The following is a 12,912-nucleotide window of genomic DNA, read 5'->3' as shown; positions in this document are numbered from 1 at the left end:
ATCCTGGGGACAGAGCAAGGATAGAACCAGGACTGGAGTTTCTCGGAATCACTCTGTACTGCAGTTTGGTCCCTGGGTATCTCCAGGTACCTTGTGTGATTGCCATGGTGACTTGTATCACAGTGCATGTCCATCATCTCCTCCTGAGCTCTCAGCCTGAAGGCCTCGCTGTCTGCACTGCAGTTCTGTGTGATGAGCCGAGTCTTAGTACCTTGGAGTGGGGAAGTGATAGAGCTTCCCACTGTGAAACCACTTCCCCAGGAATTCATCCATTCTGGCCCAGAGCCTCTCCCAGCAGATGTCAGGGTGATTGAAGTCCCCCATTAGAACCAGGGCCTGTGATCTGGAAACTTCTGTTTAGTTGTCTGAAGAAAGCCTCGTCTATCTCATCCTTCTGATCCAGTGGTCTATAGCACATGCCCACCATGACATCATCCTTGTTGCTCTCGCCTCTAAACTTAACCTAAAGACTCTCAATAGGTTTGTAGCAGGGTGCTGCTGCAAAGGCAGCTAATTAGCCCCTGCTCGGCCAGCCCCAATCAGGTAGAATGGATTGGTGCTGGGGAGAAGCCTGGTGCCTGGCCTCTGAATGGGCTGCACCTGTGGGCCTGCAGGCTCAAGGGCCATAAAGGCTGGCTGGCTGGCAGCCAGAGAAGGGGTGGGGAGAGAACAGCCAGAGGCATGACAGTGTCCAGGCTGGGGGTAGACTCTCTGTAAAGGGAAGAGGAGGAAAAACCCTGTACAGCTGTAAATAGAATCACTGGTGGAGGGAACTGTGTGAGAATAAAAAGCCACAGGTGTTGCATTCAGGAGTCTCAGAGTCCTTTACTGAGACAGCGGTGAGCTGCAGCAAGGGGGTGAGGAAGGGGCCTGGTTACACGTGGGGGCTCGTCCGGGATCCAGCGCCATAGACGCAGTGTGGCGCCCTGGCCATGGAGAACACCCTGCAGTGGCTAGCAGAACAGCTGTCGGAGATGCAGAAGACACTGCAGTTTTTGCAGGAGTCCCACCAGGTGGAGCGGCAGGCCCTCCTCGTCTGGCACGCTGAGCAACAGAAGGCCCTCCAGGATTTCATAAAGGAGCAGTCAGTGATGCAGCAACAGCTCCTGCAGAAAGTGGTGAGTCCTGCTGTGGGGGATGGTACCCGGACCCCAGGCCTCAGCCTTTGTAAAATGGCCCCCGCTGATGACCCCTATGCCTTTTTGGGCACTTTTGAACGGGTGGCCCTAGGCGCCGGTTGGGACCGGGACTACATGGGCCCTGCGGCTGGGCCCTTATCTCACCGGGGAGGCGCAGGCTGCATATATGGTCCTGACAGAGACCCAAGCCAGGGATTATGAGGCCGTGAAGGCAGCGATTTTGGACTGCCTCGGACTGTCAGCGGAGAAATACCGCCAGAAATTTCGGACAGCCCGGTGGGCAGGGCGTGTGCGACCCCGGGCCTTTGCGCAGAAGCTAATGGACTGGGCAACCCGATGGTTGAGGCCCGATGCCCACACAGTGGGCCAGACAATGGACCAGGTGGTCCTTGAGCAGTTTTTGCAGGGCCTCCCAGACAGTGTGCGGGTATGGGTGCGGCGACACCAGCCGGCTACTCTGGAAGCGGCAGTCCAAAGGACTGAGGAATATGCGGAGGCTGACTTCCCAGCAAGGGAGCCTCGAGCCCTGCGGGATCCGGCGGGGGCCAGGAAGCCCCGTGAACATGGTGGGGTGAAGCCGCTGGACAAGCGACAGGAGGAGCCCAAGGGGACCCCTAGCTGCCCAGGGCAGTTCGTATGTTGGCGGTGCGGGAAGCTGGGACACAAAAGTTGGGACTGCCCGGTGATGGAGTGTGGGGCGGCAGACTTTTGTGGCTGGGCCTGGAGTGCGACACGGAAAGGGAGGCATGCATTGGACACAGTCCCGGTGAGGGTAGGGAGAAAGCCCCACCGGGGTTTGGTGGACACGGCCTCTGCCTGCTCCTTTGTACAGAGGAACTTAGTGAAGCCGCATTGGCTTATCCCCGGGAAACAGATGTGTGTTGAATGCATCCACGGGGATAGGGAGTATTGTCCTGTGGCCCAGGTACCACTTGAAGTAAACGGGCGGTTTGCCTGGAAGCGGGTGGGGGTACTGGAAGGGTTAGCTTACCCTGTGCTCTTAGGGCAGGACTGGCGCTTTCCCCTAGAGGGAAGGGCGGCCAGAGGGAAGCGACCATCAAAAAAGGGAAAGAGAACCCTGAAAGGGGGGAGCAGGACCCTGAGGGAAGTGGGCCCGGAGCAAGGGGCGGACCTCCACCTCCAGAGGAACCGCGTGAAAGAGCCTGGATCAAAAAGCCAAGAGGGCAAACGCCCGAGGGAATGCTGGAAGGGTCAGCGAGCTTCCGGGACCGGACTCCGGGGAGGCCCTGCCTGGGGGGAGATTAACCGGTACCGACCCCCTCCCGGGGAGGCCCCACAGCATGGAGGTGAAGGGTCTGGCCCGGAAGCGGGGGGTCGACTCGGGGCAGGGGGCTCAGAGTCAACAACTCCAGGGGCATGGGAGGAGGAGCCTTTGGAGCGGCCAGTCCAGCCTTGCGAATGGTGTGAAGACCTCTGGGTGGCCGTGGACCTGTGGGGTGCCCTACCCCCTCCCCAATGTGCCTTTTGTGGGTGGGGTGTGCCGAAGCCCCAGAGGGTTGGTCCTGGGGGCCTCTCCACGGGGCAGGCGGCCCCAGCGCCTAGAAACATCCCGAGCCGAGGGAAGAGAGGCTGGGGGCGACCAGGCCTGGCACCGGCTTAAGGGGGGAGGTATGTAGCAGGGTGCTGCTGCAAAAGCAGCTAATTAGCCCCTGCTCAGCCAGCCCCAATCAGGTAGAATGGATTGGGGCTGGGGAGAAGCCTGGTGCGTGGCCTCTGAATGGGCTGCACCTGTGGGCCTGCAGGCTCAAGGGCCATAAAGGCAGGCTGGCTGGCAGCCAGAGAAGGGGTGGGGGCGGGGAGAGAACAGCCAGAGGCATGACAGTGTCCAGGCTGGGGTAGACTCTCTGTAAAGGGAAGAGGAGGAAAAACCCTGTACAGCTGTAAATAGAATCACTGGTGGAGGGAACTGTGTGAGAATAAAAAGCCACGGGTGTTGCATCCAGAAGTCTCAGAGTCCTTTACTGAGACAGCGGTGAGCTGCAGCAAGGGGGTGAGGAAGGGGCCTGGTTACAAGGCTTTTCTCCAGTTTCAAACTGGAGCTCTGAGCAATCATACGGCATTCTTAAGTACAATGCAATTCCTTCACCTTTCCTCCCATAACTGTCTTTCCTGAACTGTTTATACCAATCCATGACATTGCTCCACTCATGTGAACTACAGCACCAAGTTTCTGTTTTTCCAGTCACATTGTAGTTCCTTGACTGTGCCAGGACTTCCAGTTCTTCCTGCTTGTTTCCCAGGCTTCTTGCATTCGTGTACATGCACCTAAGGTCATTCTTGGCAGTATCATTGGTGCCAACATGGAGAAGTAGGAAGGGGTAGAGGTCCGAGGTCTTGATCATTTTTTGCGAACAGTCCATCACATCCTGGATTCTAGCTCCAGGCAAGCAGCACACTTCCTGAGTCTCCCAGTCTAGTCGGCAGATGGATGAGTCGGTCTCCCAAGGAGGGAGTTCTCGACCACCACCACCCATCTCCTCCTCTTGGGAGTGGTGGTCATGGAATCACCATCTTGGTTATGCTAGTGTAAATCTGGTGTGACTCCATAGAAGCCAACAGATTTACACCTCCATAGAAGAGACCCATGGTACAAAGTGGAGTAAGGGCGAGCTGATTATGGGGCTACTGTGATTAAAATCCCCTCCATGGATATAACAGGCATTTGCCTTGTAGCAAATTGCATGGGTCCATTACTAGATGGAAATGGTAGAATTATCAGTAGTAATGCAGAAAAGGCAGAAGTTTTAAATAAATATTTCTGTTCTGTGTTAGGGAAAAAAGGAGATGACGTAGTGTCATCATATGATGATAGCACTCTTTCCATTTCACTAGTATCTTTGGGGATATAAAGCAGTAACTCCTCAAATTAGGCATTTTAAAATCAGTACATCCAGATTACTTTCATCTAAGAGTTTTAGAAGAGCTTGCTGAGGATCTTGCTGGACCATTAATGTTGATTTTCAGTAAGGTCTGGAATACTGGGGAGGTTCCAAAAGACTGGAAAAAAGCTAATATTGTGCCAATATTTTAAAAGGGTAAATGAGACGTGTGACATTGTTCCTGGGAAAAATGATGGAGTGGGTGATTCAGGACTCAATTAATAGAGAATTAAAGGAGGATAATATAATTAATACCAATCAAGATAGGTTTCTGGGAAACAGATCTTGTCAAACTAATGATGTCTTTTTTGATGAGATTACAAGTTTGGTTGATAAAAGGTGTTTGATCCGGCAATGCAGAACATTTTGGTTAAAAAAATAGAATGAAATAAATAAAATTAACCTGGCATAAATTAAAAGCTAGATATCAGATAGGTCTTAATGTTATAAATGAGGAATAATCATCAAACAGGTGTGTTTCTAAGGGATCCTGTAGGAATCTGTTCTTGGCCTTATGCAATTTACCATTTTGATCAGTGGCCTGAAATAAACAAAATCATCACTGATAAAATTTGCAGCTGACAATAAAATCGGGGAGTGACAAATAATGAAGAGGACATGTGGCTAATACAGAATAATCTGGAATACTAGTCCTGTGGCACCTTATAGATTAACAGACCTATTGGAGCATGAGCTTTCATGGGTGAATACCCACTTCATGCATGCATCTGACAAAGTGATATTGCCCCACGAAAGCTCATGCTCCAATACGTCTGTTAGTCTATAAGTGCCACAGGACTCTTTGCTGCTTTTATAGATCCAGCCTAACACGGCTACTCCTCCGATACTGAAATACTAGGTAAATTGAGCTCGAGCAAACAATACAGGAACTCCTCACTTCAAGTCATCCAGTTAACGTTGTTACATTGCTGATCAGTTAGGGCACATGCTCGTTTAAAGTTGTGCAATGCTCCTGTATAACATTGCTTGGCAGTTGCCTGCCTTGTCCACTGCTTGCAGGAAGAGCAGCCGATTGGAACTAACCAGTGCGGGCTTGGCACCATGGTGGGCCAGCAGCCCCCCTAAGTTCCTTGTGTGGCAGCTGCTCAGCAGGCTACCAATTGCTGGGCAGTTCACCTATCCCTCCCCAACTGCCTTGTCCTGGTCCCGGGAGCCTCCTGCTTGCTGTGCAGAGGTGGGGGGAAGAGGGGGTGCTAATATCAGGGTTTCCCCCTCCCCCCGCTCTTTATTTCCACAGAGCGGGGTAGGGGGGATATGACAGGGCTCAGGATGTAGGGAGCTTGCTGGCAGCAGCTGCTCTCTCAATTTACTAATCTACTGAAAAAGGCAATGTACTTAGAGTGGGGTCAGGGTATTTAAAGGGGCAGTGTGTGTGTCTCTCTCTCTGCCATGCTGTCTCCCCTCCCTCCAGTCATACTGCCTCAGAGTGTGAGGCTACATTAACAGCAATGTTTTAACCCTTGAGGCTCAGCCAAGTGCTAGTTCATTATTTAGCAGCAAGGCATTCCCTGGGAAATATCCCACCCTCTGACTCAAGCACCTCAACCAAGATTCACAATCATTGCTGTGTACAGTATTATATTGTCTGTTAAAAACTTATACTGTGGGGGAGAGATAGCTCAGTGGTTTGAGCTAAACCCAAGGTTGTGAGTTCAGTCCTTGAGGGGGCCATTTAGGGAACTGAGGTAAAAATCTGTCTGGGGACTGGTCCTGCTTCAAAAGCAGGGGGTTGGACTAGATAACGTCCTGAGGTCCCTTCCGACACTGATATTCTATGTGTGTGTATATAATATAGTCTTGTCTGGCAAAAAAAAGTCCCTGGAACCTATCCCCCTCCCCCCCACATGAATTCTTATAGGGAAATTGGAGTTGCTTAACATTTTGCTTAAAGTTGCATTTTTCAGGAACATAACTACAATGTTAAGTGAGGAGTTACTATAAATCTGACCTGTCCTGTTTCTCACGACTGGGATGGAAGACTGTCTTGTCCTGAACCTTGCCTTGTTTCAGGGTTATTTAAAGATTGTAAGATTCCCTCATTCTCTAAGAAACACTAGCTCATGTATAGGATTTGAGTATTAAAAATGTATGTAGTGAGGAGTTACGATCTTGTGGTTAAGGCACTAGACCAGGACTCAATTCCCAGCTCTGCCATTGACTCCCTGTGTGGACAAGTCACTTCACTTTGTCTCAGTTCCCCATCTGTAAAATGGGGATAACCCATACTTTGTGTCTTATCTCTTTACATCGTAAGCTCTTTTGGGCAGGAACTATTTCTTATTACCCGTGTATAGCACCCAGCACAACAGGGTCCAGATCTCTGGACATTTCTACATTGCTGGAATACAAACAACAGGTTTTTTGGTTTTCTGTTAAGCCTCTTGTCCCACTGTGACCATTATGGCTGAAGAGGAAATAATCTGAGAGAAGCACTACATATAGGGTTGCCAGGCATTCGGTTTTTAACCAGAATATCCAGTTGAAAAGAAACCCCGGTGGCTCCAGTCAGCACTACTGCCTCAGTCCCTAAAAGCCCAGTTGACAGCACGGCGTTAAGACAGGCTACCTGCCCAGATCCACAAGGTTCCCCAGAAGTGGCCGAAATGTTCCTCAGCTCCTAGGAACTGCAGCCAATTGGAGCTGTGGGCGCAGCACCTGTGGGCAAAGGTAGTGTGCAGAGCCACCTGGTTGTGGCTCTGCCTGGGAGCCATAGAAACATATCACTGCTTCCCTGGAGCCACCTGAGGTGAGTGCTGCCTGGAGCCTGCACTTCTCACGCTCTCCCAAACGTAGCCCCTTGCCCTAGCCCTGAGCCCCCACTGCATCCAAACTTTTTCCTGGAGCCCACACACCGCACCTTCTCCCACACCCCAACTGCCTGCCCCAGCCCTGTTCCCCTCCTGCACTCAAACTCCCTCCTGGAGCCAGCATCCCATACTCCTCCCATACCCCAACCCGCTGCCCCAGCTCAGAATTTCTTCCTGCACTCCGAACTCCTCAGCCCCGAGCCCCCTCCTGCACCCCAAACTCCTCATCCATAGCCCAACCCCAGAGTCTGCACCCCCAGCCAAAACTCTCAGCCCCCAGCCCACCCCAAAACTCCCTCCTTCACCCCAAACCACTCATCCCTGGCCCCACCCCAGAGCCTGCATCTCCAGCTGGAGTTCCCACCAACTCCCACATCCAACCCCTGGGCCCAGCCTGGAGCTCCCTCCCACACCCCAAATCCCTCATTTCTGGCCCTGTCCCAGAGCCCAGAGCCCACATCCCCAGCTGGAGCCCTCACCCCCTCCTCCACTCCAACTCCCTGTCCCAGCCTGGTGAAAATGAGTGAGTGAGGGTGGGGGAGAGTGAGTGACAGAGAGGGGGGGGCATGGAATGAAAGAGAGGCAGGGCCTTGGAGAAGAGGCAGGGCAGTGGTTGGGGCTAGGGTGTTCAGTTTTGTGCTATTAAAACATTGGCAGCCCTAGCTACATACTATGGGTACCATTCTAAGGAGTCTCTCAGATTCCTTAAAATAGTTATAACAGCAAATGCTTCCCAGTATGGAACTAAGGCCTTGTCTAATCATTTATATTTGGGCAAATCTTTTGAAGACAATGAAGTTACTCTGGGGTCACTGAGGTAATTCAGATTTATACCAGTGTAAATAAGAGCAGGAGTGTTTCCAGTAACAACCCAATGTGAATGACAGGAGACTAAGGCCCAGACACTGGATTTTTTTCTTTCAGGTCTCCTCCTCTGATATTGCTTAGGGGCCTGGGTCTGAATGTTTTTTCATTCTCCTAGCACTGCATGTTTTGAGGCTGAGACAGGTCTTTCCCTGTGTGCCCTAGTTAGTTTCGGCTCTGGTTATACAGGACTCTCCCATCCACTCCTCATTGCTCAGTGGTGGAGCACAAAGATTTCTATTAGGGATCTGGAAGACATCCTACCTCTAGTGGTCTTCTATGGGGAAAGAAGATCTTAAAAACACTCCTCTCCTTGTATTTTCAGGAAATGACTCCTTGCCCACTCCCAAGTTTGCAGCTTCTGGTCTTCTGCCCTACCCATACCATCAGTCTTCGTGAGGCCAACTCTCCTTCAAACTCTCCTGCCTGCATCCCTCTTTCTACAGAAAGATAGCTAGAAACACACCCAGGTCCTGCTACTGCTGCATATGGGTCCTGTGACACAGGGAATGTCTACACTGCAATCAGGAGGCAGGAATAGTGGTCCATCTGTGACCCCTTTCAGGCAACAAAAATTATTACATGATCCCAGGAACAGGGACCTAAGCCTGAGCCAATCTGAGCCCCACTGCCCTGAGTGCAGGGGCCAAAGCCCAAGGGCTTCAGCCCTTCACTTGAGCTCTGCCACCCAGGGCTTTGCCTATGGGCCCCAGATGGCAGCAACTGTAATGCCAGCCCTGGTGACACCATTAAAATGGGGTTGCAACCCACTTTGGGGTCCTGACCCACAGTTTGAGAACTGCTGATCTAGCTAGACCTTGTGTCTGACTAAGTGGGTATTCACCCACGAAAGCTCAGCTCCAAAACATCTGTTAGTCTATAAGGTTCCACAGGATTCTCTGCTGCTTTAGCTAGACCTTGTAGCTTTGATCTAGCTAAATCTTGAAGTAAGCATAGCTAGCAGCACACGCAGGTCCTGCTACTGCTGACTATAGCCCCTGTGACATTCAGGGAATGTCTGCACTGCACTGAGGAGATGAAAGCTAGCTTGAGTAACAACAGTAGTGTCAGAGTAGCAGCCATGTTAGTCTGTATCTGCAAAAAGAACAGGAGCAAATGTGGCACCTTAGAGACTAAAAAATTTATTTCAGCATAAGCTTTTGTGAGTTACAGCTCACTTCTTTGGATGCACAGAATGAAACACAAGACAGGAGATATTTATACATACAGAGAACATGAAAAGCTGGACGTATGCATACCAACTGGAAGAATCCAATCAATTGAGATGAGCTATTGTCAGCAGGAGAAAACAACCTTTGAAGTGATAATTGAGATGACCTATAGAAGGTGCAAGGAGAACTTAACATAGGGAAATAGATTCAACTAGTGTAATGACCCAACCATTCCCAGTCTGTTTAAACTAAGTTAATTGTATTTAATTTGCATATTAATTCAAGTTCAGCAGTCTCTTTGGAGTCTGTTTTTGAAGTTTTTTGTTGCAAAATTGCCACCTTCAAGTCTGTCACTGAGTGGTTAGAGAGGTTGAAGTGTTCTCCTACTGGTTTTTGAATGTTATGATTCCTGACATCAGATTTGTGTCCATTTAGTCTTTTGCATAGAGACTGTCCAGTTTGGACAATGTACATGGCAGAGGGGCATTGCTGGCACATGATGGCATATATCATGTTGATGTGCAGGTGAATGAGCCCATGATGGCATAGCTGATGGGATTAGGTCCTATGATGTCACTTGAATAGGAATGTGGACAGAATTGGCATCGGGCTTTGTTGCAAGGATAGGTTCCTGGGTCAGTGTTTACGTTGTATGGTGTGCGGTTGCTGGTGAGTATTGTCCAAACTGGACAGTCTATGCAAAAGACTAAATGGACACAAATCTGACATCAGCAATATAACATTCAAAAACCAGTAGGAGAACACTTCAACCTCTCTAACCACTCAGTGACAGACTTGAAGGTGGCAATTTTGAACACCAGCAGACAATAGAGCTGGTTGCCTTTTTTCAAAGTTTTGTCAAAACATGGTCAAGGCTGATTCCACACTCTGGCACTTCATGTGCAGAGGTTGGGAGCCCGCTAGGATTTACAAAATTAATACTGGCCACTCCAGGCTTGTATTAAACTCTCAAGGTTACAGCTTCTCTCTGACCTTGGCTTGGTAAACACTTCCAGCATCCAAATGCAAAACCCCTTTTGGAACCCAGGAAGACACTTGGGAGTTCCTTCCTGTGAGATACCCTCAAGCCCTTTCACCCGTTCACCCCTCCAGGAAGAGCTGAGAAAGAAAAGAAAGGAAATTAGCTGTTGCCACCAGCGAATTAAACATACACACAAACCTCTTAGACACCAAAAAGCCAATCCTGTTCTTAAAAAGGGTAAATATTATTAAAAAACAAAAGAGATATATCTGGAACTTAGGCTTTTGCTAGATTCCAGAAATTAAGCACCCAAACTAGCTTTCTTGGGGGTTCAGCTTCAAGGTTACAAGCAAACAAGAACATCTGGGGTTAGCATAGAAGGGTCCATTAGCCATAAGAAATAAACAGAAATAACCCGAACTGCATCTTTCTAAACATTCCTGATCTACTTATGCATCTGGGAGTTTCAAAGAAGTAGTTCTAGGTACGATCTGATGAATTATGATCATACCTGGCTTAAAACGTCTCATAGCATAACTGCTCCCTGTTCCCCTCTTTCCCGGAGAAAGAGCAAGAGACACAAAGGGGAAGTTCCCCCCCCCCATTTTAAAAAGTTCTAGCCTTCCCATTGGCTCTTTTCATCAGGTGCCCACTCCCTTTCCTTCACCTGGGGGATTTTAACCCTTTACAGGTAAAGCGAGCAGAACAGCCACCAAAAGGGACTTTATAGCTAACTGGCTGGCTGGCCATAAATGAGAGCTACCCCTGTTCATTTATCACAAATGCATTTAACCAAACAAAAGGAGTTGGGGAAGAATCAAGAACATTTTGAATTTCAACAAATGGGGGAGGGGGAATGTAGGGAGAAAAAAAATGTCAAAGTTTTTATAGTTTTTGAGCAACTATGTAGCTGGCTGAAATTTTCTCTATTTCAAAATTTCATTGAATAAGTACAGAAAAGTTTTGAACAATTTTGTTGTTGCATCTCCCCCACCCCGCACAGCTTTAGTGGAAAGTGAGTATCAAAATACTAACTGTAGGGAACTTAGGCATCAGAATTTAAGAGTTTGAAATAAAATGGGTGATTTAAGCAACCAATTAAAACAGCTTGAGAACTGAACATTGAGCAAATTATTCCATGGATAATGTTGAACGATGAATATATTCAAGAGAATTGATTTCAGAGGGGTAGCTGTGTTAGTCTGTATCAGCAAAAACAAGGAAGAGTCCTTGTGGCACCTTACAGACTAACAAATTTATTTGGGCATAAGATTTCATGGGCTATAACCTACTCCATCAGATATATCTGATAGTGGGTTATAGCTCACGAAAGCTTATGCTCAACTAAATTCATTAGTCCCTAAAGTGACACAAGAACTCCTCATTGTTTTTGTTAAAGGGAATTGCAATCCCTCTGGGGGAAATTTGCAAGCAGGTAGAGATAACAGCCAGATTCTATAACACGTTTAGGCTCCCGACCCTCTTCTTTCTTCCCAGGGGCAAAATGCAATCCTCCCCTCCCCCCAGTTTTAAACCCCTTTTTCTGTGGTCTGCCCTCAATAGAGGCCTGAGTCTGTACAAAGGCATCAGCTAAAAAAAAAAAAAAAAAAAAAAGCCATCTCATCCACAGACTTTATATCTTTGTCCCATACACTCTGCTTTACATCAGCCTTACATATGCCTAGAAAATGCTCTTGAGCAATAAGATCAAGCATTCCTTCAAAACTTGCCACCTCTTTACCCCCACCCCATTTCCCCAGCAAATCTTTCATTTTGTTTACATATTCCCTATTACTCATACCAATAGCCCTCTGTAAACTAGCCACACTCACCCCCGCAGCACCTCCTGCTGGTTGCTTCCGGGAATTAGCTCAGTTTGCAGCCAGGAGCACCCTCTGCAGGCCGGTGATCTGCCTGTCCTCTGCTCTGGCCCTGTGTCCCTCCCTGGACCCCGGTGCCCTTTTACATGGGGTTCTGCCCCCCCCCAGCAGTAACCCCTTTCTCTTTGGGGTTTCCCCATCCTGGGAACCCCCCACCCTCTATCCCCACTTTGCTTCAGGGTCTTGGTTACTGCCAGTCATTGTTTAGCCCCACACCCTGGGGCAGACTGCAGTGTCAGCCACTCATCATCAGCAAAGGGGTTTGGACCTGCTGCCTTGGCCCACCCCTGGGTTGCACCCTACAACCCCAGTACCTCTTGGCCTAATCCTAGGCCACAGCCTGGGGCTTTCCAGGCAGGAGCTCCCCAGCCTTTCCCCAGCACTGCTTTACTCTAGGTACCTTGTCTGCTTTCTCAGCAGCTAGGCCCTTCTCCCTCTACAGGCAGAGGAAGACTGTTTTCCCTTGGCTTCCCTGGCCTTCTTATTAGGCCCTGTGGCTCAGTTTGGGGCATGGCCCCAGCTGCTGCCACTTCCCCCAATCAGCCCAGCCCAAAAGGCTGCTTTCTCCGGCCCCAGCCCCTTATCTGGGCTGTTTTTAACCCCTTCAGGGCCAGAGCAGATAGCCACTCTGCTACACCCTCTTAAGATTCCTAAAATTTAACTCTATATGTTTCAGGGGTAATCTGAAAACTTCGCAAAACAGTATCTTTAAATTTACAATAGTCTAAAGCATCCCGTTGAATACATTTTGAGCTTTAGCAGTTAATTTTGCCATCAGGGTAGGAACTCTCTTATCATCAGGTCTGTCATGTATTACACACAGCCTTTCGAAGGCGGTGAGATATTCAGCAATATCATCCTCTTCACTGTATGCAGGACGTAAGCGTTCCCATTCGTGGATTTTTGGAGTGATGAGAGTTGTTGGGATCGGGGAGTTCTGGTTCTGCTTCTCTTACAGGTCCAGTTGGTGGTTTTGCACTCTCTCTCTCTCTCTCATTTTCTTTTTCTTCCCGCTCTTTCTCTTTTTCTACCATGGCTCTTCTGTGTGCAGCCTCCTCTCTGGCTGCCTCCCTGGCTGCCTCTGCCTCCATAGTTTCCCTGGCCGCAGCTGCTTCTTTGAGCCTCATTTCTGCCTGCCGCATTTGAA

General features: G+C 49.2%; 1 protein-coding gene across 1 annotated transcript in view; it reads right to left on the bottom strand.

The window, feature by feature from the left end:
- LOC142045986 (adhesion G protein-coupled receptor E3-like) overlaps positions 1-12,912 on the bottom strand; it is a 197,033-nt gene that overhangs the window by 89,061 nt on the left and 95,060 nt on the right. Inside the window, 3 exon segments of the mRNA XM_075061223.1 lie at positions 8,212-8,226; positions 9,128-9,142; positions 12,337-12,354. Of these exon segments, the coding sequence (XP_074917324.1) occupies positions 8,212-8,226; positions 9,128-9,142; positions 12,337-12,354 (48 nt within the window).

Source organism: Chelonoidis abingdonii, chromosome 26, assembly GCF_003597395.2.
Source record: "Chelonoidis abingdonii isolate Lonesome George chromosome 26, CheloAbing_2.0, whole genome shotgun sequence".
In the NCBI taxonomy this organism is placed as follows: domain Eukaryota; kingdom Metazoa; phylum Chordata; order Testudines; family Testudinidae; genus Chelonoidis; species Chelonoidis abingdonii.
This window is presented reverse-complemented; position numbering and strand designations above follow the sequence as displayed.